Raw genomic sequence first — 12,774 nt, 5'->3', positions numbered from 1 at the left:
AAAATATATACTACAAAATCGACTCCAAATGTGATGTAGATTCACCAGTTTCCCGCTTGTACTACGAGTTTCCGGACACCCTGTATAGGGACACAGATCAACTTTGTCTAATAACTTCTTACCTGGATCAACATACTACGGGAATAGATCAATATAATTTGACCGGTCAGTGGTTGAGTGGGCATAGCGCTTGGGTCTCACCCGAGCGTCGCGTGTTCGATTCCTCGGCTGGCTAAGTCCTCCATCACAACACAAGCAACATTTTCGGCTTTCTGTGGTGGTAGTAGGAGATTTTCAAATATTGTTGGGTTATTCGTAACCTGGGAATGTTTGTCTTTCTTTTAAAAAAAAAAAAAAAAAAAAAAAAAAAAAATATGAGATCAACATAAGTATGCCAATTTGGGTAGATCAACATATACCGGATTTTTGACAAATTTTACCAGTGTGCGTTTATGGGCGTAATTGGGGTCTGGGGTTCGGCTTTCTCTTATTGGTTCTAAAGTTTTTTATAACTCATCCCAATAGGCCGCGCCCCTTCCGAATTCGAAGGACATCTGGAATATGAGATCGTCTTAAGATGCACATGGCAATGTTAATATAACCTGCACTTCTTTTGTTTCAGTTCAGAAAATGTCAACTTCGTCGGATTGGGGGGGAACTTTACACCTCAGTACAACCCTGACGCTACATACAATGTGATAAAAATACACTTCCACCCACTATACAATAGGGCTTACTCTGAAGCGTATAACAACATCGCCCTTCTGCAGCTTGACAGACAGTAAGCTTTTCATAATTATACAAAACATTGGAATAATTTTAGTAAAAATAAAAAATGTATATTCATGGGTGCGACCGGACTTTGAATTACAGACCATTTGCTATTCCGGCGTTTACTCTAGCAACTGAGCTATCTCCTGAACCTTCAGACCTGCCGTATTTCTGCATTCCATTTTATAAACATTTAAGTGTTTAAGTATTATTTTATCAACATTACAAATCTGAAGGCCACCGTGGTCGAGTGGTAAGTCTCTCGACTAGCAATCCGGAGGTCGCAGGTTCAAATAGTAAATCTTATTTTAGTATTTTTGCGGCACTTTCCAGAGTAGAAGATACTCTCAGTATCGCTCTGGTGTTCACCATTCGGAATTGAAACATTGCTTGACATGGCTTTAGCCATATTTGGTGACCAGATCTGAATAGCCAAGTACTTTCCCACCTTCCTCTTCCCCATCTTATTTCCCTCCCTACTGTTTTCAGCCCCACAACATACACCAACTATTGGAGATACGATGGTCTCACTGGCTTGGGAGCAGTTGGGACTCTTGTGCGATATTCACATTTTATTTCATATTTCATCAGGTTGGTCTCATCTGCTAAAATGGTGTACAATTAGGTTGTCATTAGGTAATTTACTTGCTTTTAGTTTGTAAAGACAATGGCATCTCCACACTGACCTACAAACAAGGGTTAGTTCAAGCAACGCCGGTTCCTTATAACTTATTAGCAGGAATAGTTCCACCTGTATAGTGCCACCTCAGTGTAGGTCGACCAACAAACACTCCTATGTCCTGTCCTATCTTCCATTCTTGCTACATGCCCTGCTAGCGGAACAGGCCCACTGTTGCTTCACATGGTCTGATGCTCTGTAGGGAACTCGCGCGCATACAAGGGTTAGTTCAAGCAACGCCGGTTCCTTATAACTTATTAGCAGGAATAGTTCCACCTGTATAGTGCCACCTCAGTGTAGGTCGACCAACAAACACTCCTATGTCCTGTCCTATCTTCCATTCTTGCTACATGCCCTGCTAGCGGAACAGGCCCACTGTTGCTTCACATGGTCTGATGCTCTGTAGGGAACTCGCTTGCATAGCGCGGGTGGAAACTGTGCGCCACACTCAACAGTTTAGACTTTGTTACGAAATACAATCACTCTATACATTAAAAGGTACATCACCCTGTAGCATCATTTGTCACCCCCACTCTGGCAGACCAAGCGGCCAGATGGTCAAAACGGAATTACCGCTTCCGGCCCTTTGGCTCGCCGCGTGCAAAAACAGTCACCATCTTATCTCAGCCTCAGACGCACGCAGTCTCGATCTTAGCCCAGCCCGAACGCACGCGGGTCCCAGAACAATTGTAACGCTCGCAACAATGGCGCGTAGATTACGCATTATTAGAATCGGACTCGTTCTTGAATGTAACTAAATATTCCGCGCAGCCAATTCACAATCATGTTTCGAAATCTTAAGTTAAACTTTGCTCAATGGAACCACGCTTCCGATGAATTCTCAAGTGCGTCGCAAAACCAAACCAACCGCAGCTCCCTTCGGAGCGCGGTCAACTACCAGCTCGGCATGTTTTGGCCCCTTCATGGGAAGGCGAACCTGAAAGCACCTTCATTATAATCCACTTCCACGTGATTTTATTGGCCTTACAATATGCTCCAAGTGCCAACTGATCGGACATTCTTTTAAGTTTTGCAAGGACAAGCAAAGATGTGGACACTGTGCAGGCGAAGGTCACGCCAGGATAAACTGCCCAAAAGCTACCGCCGAGCCAGTTTGTGCTACCTGTACCGGGTTTGGGAAGCCCGCAGCACATCCGACTGGAGACAAGGACTCATGCCCGGCCTACAAAGCTGCTCTTTCCAAGGACTTTGCCACTATTGATTATGGCCGATAATTATGTTGAAGAAGATGACGAGGTAGAATTCAATAATACTAATGATTTCCAGGATTGGCTAAATGTTCATAGTAACTATAGTATGGAAAATATTAATATTGTTCAGTTGAATATTAGATCAATTTATAAATACTGGAATACTCTGAATGTCTACTTAAATTCTTGTTGGAAACATATTCATGCGTTAAGAGGAAACCGGGTGGTGTTTTTTCCATACAAACGTATTCCTCATTTCCCTCTCTGGATTTTGACACTAGAGAATTTTTTTTTTACATAATATGAATATTGACCGCAAGCGTGTCGGTACGTTTTGATTTTTTTGATAAGTTACTTATTATAGGAGTTATAACCCTTCAAAAATTGTTAAAAATGCCTTTTTTAACGCCATCAACAAACGTTCAGTATACAAATAAGACGATGTATTTTTAAAAAAAGCAAAACGTACAGACATAGAATGTTTTCTTCCAATACATTTGGTAAAAAAAATCTTGGAAATCGGTTCAGTTTTGGAGTAGAAAAATGAGGACTACAAAACCTCGATTTTGACAATTTTATTTAGGTATTATCAGGCTGAGGTGCATGTGTCCCTTTCTCTCAGTATTCGGGGGTGAGGGGGGGCGGAGAGGGTTTTGTTGAATACGTATACAGTCAACGAAGTGATGTGACATTCTCAATAATTATATCGATACACTAGTCCACTAGTGTTGTCATGTCCCGAGTTATCGATGTTTTTTAAAATTATTTTTCTGTTTGGTGACTTATCTTGAGTGTGCCAATACTTACCGAGCTTATTTACTAAAGTTATTGTGACAAATTTAATTTGTTTACGTCAACTAAATTAATGGAAAAAAATTGAAAAAAAAACACCTGTTACAGACAGACCCCGAGATGATTCCGTTCCGTATTGCCGAGTTGGATATGGAACACAAAAATTAATTAAAATATTTTTTGATAACTTTTGAAGGTTGTACTCAACATAATATTATCCCTTTATAGGACACTATTTTTAAGATACAACTGCCGAACCAAAAAAAACTTTTATATTTGACTAAATATATTGTTCTAGATTTAAAAAAAAAAATATATATATTTTACAAGAAAATGTGTGATGGTAAGTACATACACCACTGATCATTTGATGGAATGCTGGTACAGCGTATGTTCAGTGGTACATGCATCTACCACATGTTGTTGAATCGATTATGTTATTATAATATCATATTATACAAATGAATATTAGGGTGTATCGATTTTAAACTTTTTTTTTGTTTTCAAATTCCAAGTTAAAATAAAGTTGCTACTAGGTAGGTTTTTTAACTTGGAATAAACACAAGAGTTACGATTTTAATTATTTAAATTATAAAAAAAATTGATATTTTTTGAAAAAAATTAAAACTTTAGGCCTTGTGCGGGAGACCTAAACATTTTTTTAAAAATCCAAAACTTTTTGTGGTAAGTTGTGGTACCTAGTAGCAACTTTTTTTCAACTTGGAATTTGAAAACAAAAAAAAAGTTAAAAATCGATACACCCTAATGAATATTGAAATCTATGTATAAGAGGCACCATATTGTTTATTGTGCTACATATTAGGTACATACACATAACTTGTTTAGTTTTTATTTAACTTTTTTAATACGTTATATTATTACAGAAAAATGCACTTTCGGGAATACCTCCTACATCACTTGACATTTTCAATCTTCTTCAATGATCTAATATTTTTTGTTTTTAAACGCTTTATTGTAAAAAAAATTACTGTTTAACATCTACACAATGAAATTAAAACAATTTATGGTCCAGACCTTTCCCTCGCCGGTAAATTTCTTGGTATGCGACCGTCAATTATTTCTGGTAAAAGGCATTGGTGGTAGAAATTTTCTAACAGTGGAACGATTTTTTGCCAGATTTCATCGTCCCTCTCAATTTTTTCATATAGCAAACATTTTGGACTCCACACAACAAAATAACAATAATTACGACGAGTAATATGTAACTGGCCTTGTACTTGGTAGAAGTAATTATGATTCCGTTTTAATGTTAAAGAATGGTCTTCCAATTTACAGTAATCAATTATCTTTTGTGCAATTCCCTCTTCTGGTGACATATTTGCTATACTATAAGGGCATTTAATTTCAATTATAGAATCCTCACCGATAAGGCCATCCGGACTTGCCGCTAAAAAGTTTTTGGTTTTATCGATAAATAGCCCACAAGCGGATACCTGCAAACTTGTTTTTTTTGAAAATTGCTCTATTGCTAGGCTTTCATTTTCTTTTCCATAATTTGTGGCCATAGTTCCTTTGAATTGTGAGTACAGTAAAGAGTTTAATACTCCCGTAACTGAAGTTTTTTGCCGAAGCTTATATATTTTTCCAAAGTTAGACGCCGTTATCCGCTTACGTTTTTCAATTGCCCACAGATTGTTATTGCTTTGGCCTACCGTATTCCGTTTGAGCTCTTCCTTATTCGTTGAAGATAATTCTTTGAGAAATTCCTCTTTTTTCGTTTCAAATATTTTAGGTGGCATATCTGGTTCTAATTCCAATTGACCATAATTTTCATCGGGCCCTGTAACTTTTTTCTTTTTTCTGTCGTATTTTCATTATATTTTAGTTTTTTTTTCGACACATTTGTGTATTCTCCTTCGAACGTCGTTTTCTCTCTATAAAGTGCTTCGTGTATTTTCCGGGACTGTGGCCTTGGATTTTCTTTTGTATTCTTGAATGGGTTGCCAATTCACTATTCCACGAAGCTACTGCTCCAAAACATCTTGCTTGGTAAGATCCTCTTGTAGTAAAATTTACCCTTTTTCCACCTATAAATTTGGCGATAACGTTGTTGAATTGCTCCACAGTGTTATTTGTCACGTCAATAATAAGACTTTCTGCATTTGCTATTAGAGACAATAAGAATTGTTGGATATCAGTCCATATTCCACAATCTCGAAGATCGCTTACTAAATTTGGATCATCAGTATACTTCTCCGGCTTGCAATAGTACGATGCACAATTTTTATGATCACCAAACACATGATTTGCGGTATTTTTTATGTCCATTTTCAAATTTTTTATTTTATCACTTTGTACTGTGTTTTCTTGCTCTTTCCTGTAATTTACAGCTCCAACTACAGCTCTTCTCATGCGTAAAACGTTTGCTTCAACCTTTTTCCTTATATGAACTGGTACAAAGCCTTTAGCGTTGTTGGTTTTTTTTTCAAGTGCTTTCATTTTGTTGCAAAATTGCGGAGTAAGTGATTTTTGCACTCTATTTTTTGTACTATAAGGTTAGGACCATATGGCATTTGTTGCATTATTTTTTTCATGATGCTGGAGTCGCCATCACCAACTAGTTTGTTAAATTTCAATCCATGCATTTCCATGCTTCTCGAGAACCCTTCTGCTATAATGTGGGCTTCCATGGCATGAGCTCGGAGCAGGCAGTCACATGTATATACCTACGCACAAGTTGCGATGTGACTGAGATGATGAGTGAACAGCAGGCGCTCTAGTTGCGAGTTTTTTTTTTTTTTTTTTTTTTTTTTTTTATTGTTTAACTTATAACATTGTTACATTGTACATAAAATAAGTTAAAAATAAGTAATAGTGTAAAACATATGTTGTTGAATTTCTACTCCAATGAAGAGTGCTAGCTCTTGAGCTTGGCGTAGGAGTTATTTGACAATTATTTCATGTTTACATCAGTAATTAACATTATTACAGTACAATAAATATAAACTTAAAAGAGGATTGTGACGTTAATTTTGGTTGAAACATGAATTGAAGTTATAACATTTGATAGGTGATATTAATTTTTTTTAAAGATAAATTTGACCTTCTTTTTGAATAAAATAAAATCTGGTATTTTTTTCACTTCTTCGGGAAGACTATTAAAATATATTATGCCTTTGTAAATGTAGTTATTGTGCATTTGTTGTGTTGAAAATAGAGGAATTTGGATGTTAAAATTATGCCTTAAGGATGAGTTAAATTTAAGTTTTTTTACAACAGTTTCTTTATATATTTGTAATATTGCATCTTTTTTATAGAGGTCTTCAATTTTTGGTACTTCGAAAATTTTGAACAATGATGCTGAAGAGAAAGTTGGTTTTTTTTTCAAAATTACTTTGATAATTAGTTTTTGTACCACTTTAACAGAGCTTAAAAATTTTTCATATGCACCTCCCCACCCAATGATTCCATACTGAAGTAATGATTGGACTAGTGCGTAATAGACTTTTTTCAGGTTGTTTATCTTGAGAACATTTCTTAATCTAATGAATATATAGATACATTTTCTAATGCGTTTAACAAGTTCACATATGTGTCTGTTCCATTTCATATGTTGGTCTACAATTACACCGAGGTATTTTATTTCAGTTGTTTGGTTTAGTATGGTACATGATTCATTACAAACATCTTTGTTACATTTTTTGTTGTGTATTATTATATGAATGTTGGGGTTAGTTTTGAATTTATTTATTGTGAATGGTATATAAACTGTTTTTTTTGCGTTAATTGTAAGTAGATTTGTATCGAACCAGTTTTTTAGGATTTGGATGTCATTATTTGCATTTTCATTTACAATTTTCCAGTCATTACCCTTAATTATGATAATTGTATCATCTGCGTAAGATATAACTGTTCCACTGAGGTTTTGTTTGAAAATATCGTTTACGTACATGATAAAGAGTAAAGGACCCAAAACAGTACCTTGTGGTATCCCAAAATCACTTGTGAGTGGTAGACTAGATGCGTGATTAATTTTTACAACTTGTGTTCTTTGGTGAAGATAACTTTTTAGCCAACTTAATGCTGTGTCATTAAAACCTGCGGTCTTTAATTTTTGTATTAGTTTGACATGAGATATGCTGTCGAAGGCTTTTTGGAGATCAACAAAAATACCAACACATTTTAATGATTTGTCTAAAGCGTCTTGTATGGTACTAGATAATTTAGCAATGGCCTCTTTTGTGCTTTTGTTTTCCATGAATCCAAACTGATTTTCGTGAATTATATTATTAATCTTTATGAACTGAGTTATTCTTTTTTTGGCAATTTTTTCAATTATTTTTGCAATGTTTGATAGTAAAGAAATAGGGCGGTAATTGGTTGGTTCTTCCGGATTGCCGGTTTTAAATATTGGTATAATTACAGATTGTTTGTACATGGATGGAAAAACTCCGCTTTGAAAACTTGTATTGATTATATGAGTTAATGGTTTTGATACTTGTGATTTTATACATTTCAGTGTTTGTATTGTGACCCCATCAAAACCAGGGGCAGAACCTCCTTTCATACCTGTAATAATTTGTTCAATTTCTTCTGGTGTTGTTGGTTGAAATAATTCAAATTTATGCTCATTATTTACTGTAGTATTTGGGTCATTTGGGGTAAGGCCTTGTTGGATTTTTTTAGCGAGGTTTTTTCCTACATTAGCAAAAAAATTGTTAAATACATTTGCGGCTTCTAGAGGTTTATCTTTACAGCAGATTTTTGAATCATTATGATTTACATTGTTGATTGTTTTATTTTTTAAATGTTTTTTATCGACAATTTCATTTATGATGGACCAAATCCTTTTACTGTCATTTCCAGATAATTCAAGTTTTTGTTTGTAGTAGTCATCCTTTGTGTTTTTTATTAGATATGTAAGTTTTTTTTTATAAGCTTTGAAATGTTTTTGTAATGTTATATTTTCCGGTTGTTTTGTATATTGTTTGTAGAGTGTTTCTTTGTGTCTAATTGAGATGATTAATCCGTGAGTTATCCATGGTTTGATTGGCTTTAGTTTTGAAGATGTTGCGACATGACTTGCGACATGACTTTTTTATGTGTGCAGCAACCTGTATACACGCACCCACAAGTCTCATTTACTTGTGCGTGTGCAGAAGATGAGCTCGGAGCAGGCAGTCACATGTATATAATTACGCACAAGTCGCGATGTGACTGAGGTGATGATCGAACAGCAGGCGCTCTAGTTGCGAGTTGCGACGTGACTTTTTTATGTGAATACCGCACAAGAGTCCGAACTGCTCCCGTCTGGAGCCAGTGAGACTGTGGATTCCCCAATTGGCGACTTTGGAATTGGACTAGTATTACAAAACCCTGTAAGCTGATAGCTGATTTGGCCGTAACTAAGTCGCCGCGTGTATCATTATTTCTCCAGACAATTATTTTATATTATATTTAATTAATATTCTTTTTAATGAATATTATTTTTTATATTGTGAAACAAAATAAATTAATTAAAATCAATTTACTTGCGCACGCCGTGATTTGAATCCGAGACCTCCGGACTCGAAGTCGAGAGCCTTACCCCTCAACCACGGAGGCAAAATAAATGTATCTACGTACATATTTGTAGTAAGTAATAATAATAATAAAGCTAAGTACAATACAATATTAAATAATGTAGACCTCGCTATTTTATTACAAATATGTACCTAGGCACCTACTTAATTTTTGGAATAAATGAATAACAGTAAATGAAATAATAAGAACTGATCGCGATAATATGACGCGAAGTCGCTACGCGGCGCGACGATTCGTGCTTACAACACCTGCAGCCCACACACACGCATTGGGGTTCACCAATACACCGATAGCGCTTTTGCTGTCCCCGCTGAGATGAACGAAATAGAAATAATTTTTACAAATACCTATCGTTAAAATTTATCGGCGCTCCTGCGCGCTCTTAATGTTATGTGAAACGGCTATAACATCAGAGCTAGTCTGTCTGTATAATATTCCTGGATTTAAATGTTACAATTATTGCCGAAGTAAAAAATCGGGTGGAGGTATATTGTTGTACGTTCGAGATGAACTCACATTTAAACAGAAGTCAATAGAAACAAATCATTTTGAATGTGTGCTTGGCTCTATGACACTTCCAAACAAGAATATTTTAAACATCATAGCAATATACCGCCCCCCAACTCCAACAAAGTTCAATTTCTCAATGAATCATCTTCTATTCTGTCTAATATAAGACCCAGAGAAAATATAGTACTTATAGGAGATGTTAACCTAGATCTTTTAAATTATCAAAACCCACTTATTATGTCCTATGAAAATATAATGTCTGACAATTATTTAACCAAATGCATTTGTAACGTAACTAGGGAAGCGGTTCTAGCAGGAAAAATTACTCGTTCCTGTTTAGACAACATATTTGTACGTTTTAATAGCGGATGTCAACAAAGCAATACTCTTTCTTCATGTGTATGTAATAATATTAACATAGCGGATCATTTTTTAACTGCAGTCAATATTAAATATATTGAAAGGAAAAAAGTCGTAGAACATCGATCTTATCCCAAAACAAAATTGACAAAAATATTTATAATTTGAAGTGGCATACCTTGCTTGAGGAACAAGATTGCAATATGTTATACACTAAAATTAAAAAAAAATTTCAGGATTTGTATGAACAAAGTAAAATCGTTATGTATTATAAACCCAAAAAAAGACCCCTCGCAATAAAATCTTGGATAACTTCTGATATATTAGAAAACATTAAAAAAAAGATTTACTGTACAGAAGGTGGAAAAATACTCCTGCCAATAAATTCTTTGAATTAGAATATAAAACTTACAGAAATAAGGTTACAAAAGAAATCATTAAATGTAAGTCTACCTTTTTTAACAATAAATTTAAAAATTATTTCGGAAATACCAAAAAAACTTGGGATGAAGTAAATAAAATATTAGGACGCAAGTCTAAAAGTAGTTGTGACGAAATAATCTCAGAATATATGTTAAACACGCATAATGAAGAAACCGTAGCAAATAATTTTGTTGAATATTTTACGAGCAGTGTTAGCTCTATGATACATAAATGTGATTATATAGCTTCGACCGTCAGACCGACAGAAGTTCAACATAGTATGTACCTACCAAGAGCTACGTGCGAAGAAATTAATATCATTGTTAGCAAACTAAACAATTCAAAGTCACCAGGGATTGACAACATTCGAATGTTTGACATTAAGAAATATATTCATATTTTAGGGCCTGTCATAACTCACTTTATCAATATAATTTTAAAACAAGCAGTGGTTCCAGATGAACTTAAAAGTAGTATCATTAGACCGATTTACAAAGGCGGCAAACATACAGATGTACAAAATTATAGGCCGATTAGCATTTTGCCAGCCCTAGAAAAAATACTTGAAAAATACATTTCTACAAAACTTAACAAATATTTAGAATCCTTCTCCTTGCTAGATCCCAACCAGTATGGTTTTCAAAAGAAAAAAGTACGGAAATGTTGCTTTGGAATTTTCAAATCACGTAAATCATGAATTAAATTTAAAAAAACATGTGTTGGTTTTATTCTTAGATAACTCGAAGGCGTTTGATACCATTGATACAAATAAACTTTTAGAAACAATGGATGCAATAGGAATACGAGGAAAGCTACTAGTTTTGTTAAAAAATTTATTATCAGATCGACAAATAACAGTAAAAATTCTAAAAAAATTTAGCAAAAGAAAATATATTTCAACAGGTGTTGCACAAGGGTCAATATTAGGGCCAACCCTGTATATTATATACGTCTCAATTATTAGTAAATTGTTTTCTTTCGTTAAACATTTTGTGTACGCAGACGATACGGCACTCGTAATATCACACGAGGATTAGATTACTGCAATGAACCTTATGCAGCTTGATTTTATTGCTTTCCTAAAATGGTCTCATGACGCCGGTCTCATAATAAATGCCAAAAAAACTAAAATTATGCACATAAGATCACCACACGCCAGATACAATTTAATCCCTTCGTTATATACACATACTTTTGACTGCTTACACAGAAATGTTGCACAGCCCTGTTCATGTGAAACCATTGATTTTGTCAAAAATTATGTATATTTGGGTGTTACTATTGACTGCCACATGAAATGGGATGTACACATTACTAATGTTTGTAAACGTCTACCGTCTATTGTGGGTAGAATTTATAAAATAAAATATTTTGTGCCTGTAAGTACTTTAAAATTAATCTATCTATCTCTGGCTGATCCACAATCCGTTATGGAATCACTTCTTGGGGACATTCTTGTAAAACTAATATAAGTTATATCCAAACATTACAAAACTCCCTTACAAAATTGTTAATCCATAAATATACCAATACACACAGAAACGACATTAAATTAATATACAAGTCTCTGAATGTTTTACCTGTCAGAGGATTATTGTTTTATAATATTGTAAGTCAACATCTTATATTGTCTGATTCCTTGTATAGGGAAAGAGTTTTCCATAAACATAATACAAGATTTACCCAAAATGAAGGATTGGTGGTCCCGAAATGTACCAATAAATACGGTGAAAGAACCCTAAACTTTATTGTACCCAGAATATTTAATAAACTACCAATGACAATTAAAAATATAAACGTTTTTACAGCCAAAGTCAAATATAATCTAAGGAAATGGCTATTAGATACTGAAGATTTATATTGATGCACTACGGAAGACCTTGTTTTCCTAATTGGAATTCACATTCTAGGGAAATGGAAAATCGTTATAAATTTGTATTACCTTATGTATATTAAAACCATTGGAGTACTTGTTGATTATATCCTCTTGATTATATTCATTTGATCATATTAAATTCATTTGTGCTTGTTTTTGTTATATGAGGCTTATACTGCTTCTTACATATTTATATTTATACAATTCTGTAATTTAACCAACTTGTCATTTATTGTTAATTTATCATCAACATTATACATACCTACATACTGTTTTACCATTGTACCCATGTTATTGCAAAAATGTTGTCAATATGTACCTGCTGACAAACTACATAAGTAGTTTAGCAGGTTTGAATGTTGATAAAAAAATAAAAATAAAAAAATTCTGTGTTCAAGACAGTAAATTCCATCTTAAAATTCCCCGTTTCACCCGGTCGTTTCTATAGAGAGAGAGTTTAGATTCTGTTCTACCATGTGTTTCTTTACAAAGTGTTAAATAAACCTTTGTTTTTTATATTGATGAGTAATAATTGAATTGACCTTCCCAATCCCTGACCGATGGACGAAGAAATGAGCTGGAAAGTTCCCCACCCCTGCTGTATTCGA

At 34.4% G+C, this 12,774-nt stretch overlaps 1 protein-coding gene across 6 annotated transcripts in view; it reads left to right on the top strand.

Moving 5' to 3' along the window:
* LOC149414437 (CLIP domain-containing serine protease B4-like) overlaps positions 1-12,774 on the top strand; it is a 92,594-nt gene that overhangs the window by 68,243 nt on the left and 11,577 nt on the right. For 5 of the 6 annotated variants that reach the window (XM_089643786.1, XM_089643785.1, XM_089643787.1 and 2 more), the window contains one exon: positions 623-781. The exons of the other annotated variant lie outside the window; for it this stretch is intronic. In XM_089643786.1, the coding sequence (XP_089499912.1) occupies positions 623-781 (159 nt within the window). The remainder of the gene's footprint in view (positions 1-622; positions 782-12,774) is intronic. 6 annotated transcript variants of the gene reach the window in all.

The sequence above is a fragment of the Hesperophylax consimilis genome, chromosome 20 (genome assembly GCF_061612785.1).
Source record: "Hesperophylax consimilis isolate HC1 chromosome 20, BYU_Hcon_1.0, whole genome shotgun sequence".
NCBI lineage: Eukaryota > Metazoa > Arthropoda > Insecta > Trichoptera > Limnephilidae > Hesperophylax > Hesperophylax consimilis.
This window is presented reverse-complemented; position numbering and strand designations above follow the sequence as displayed.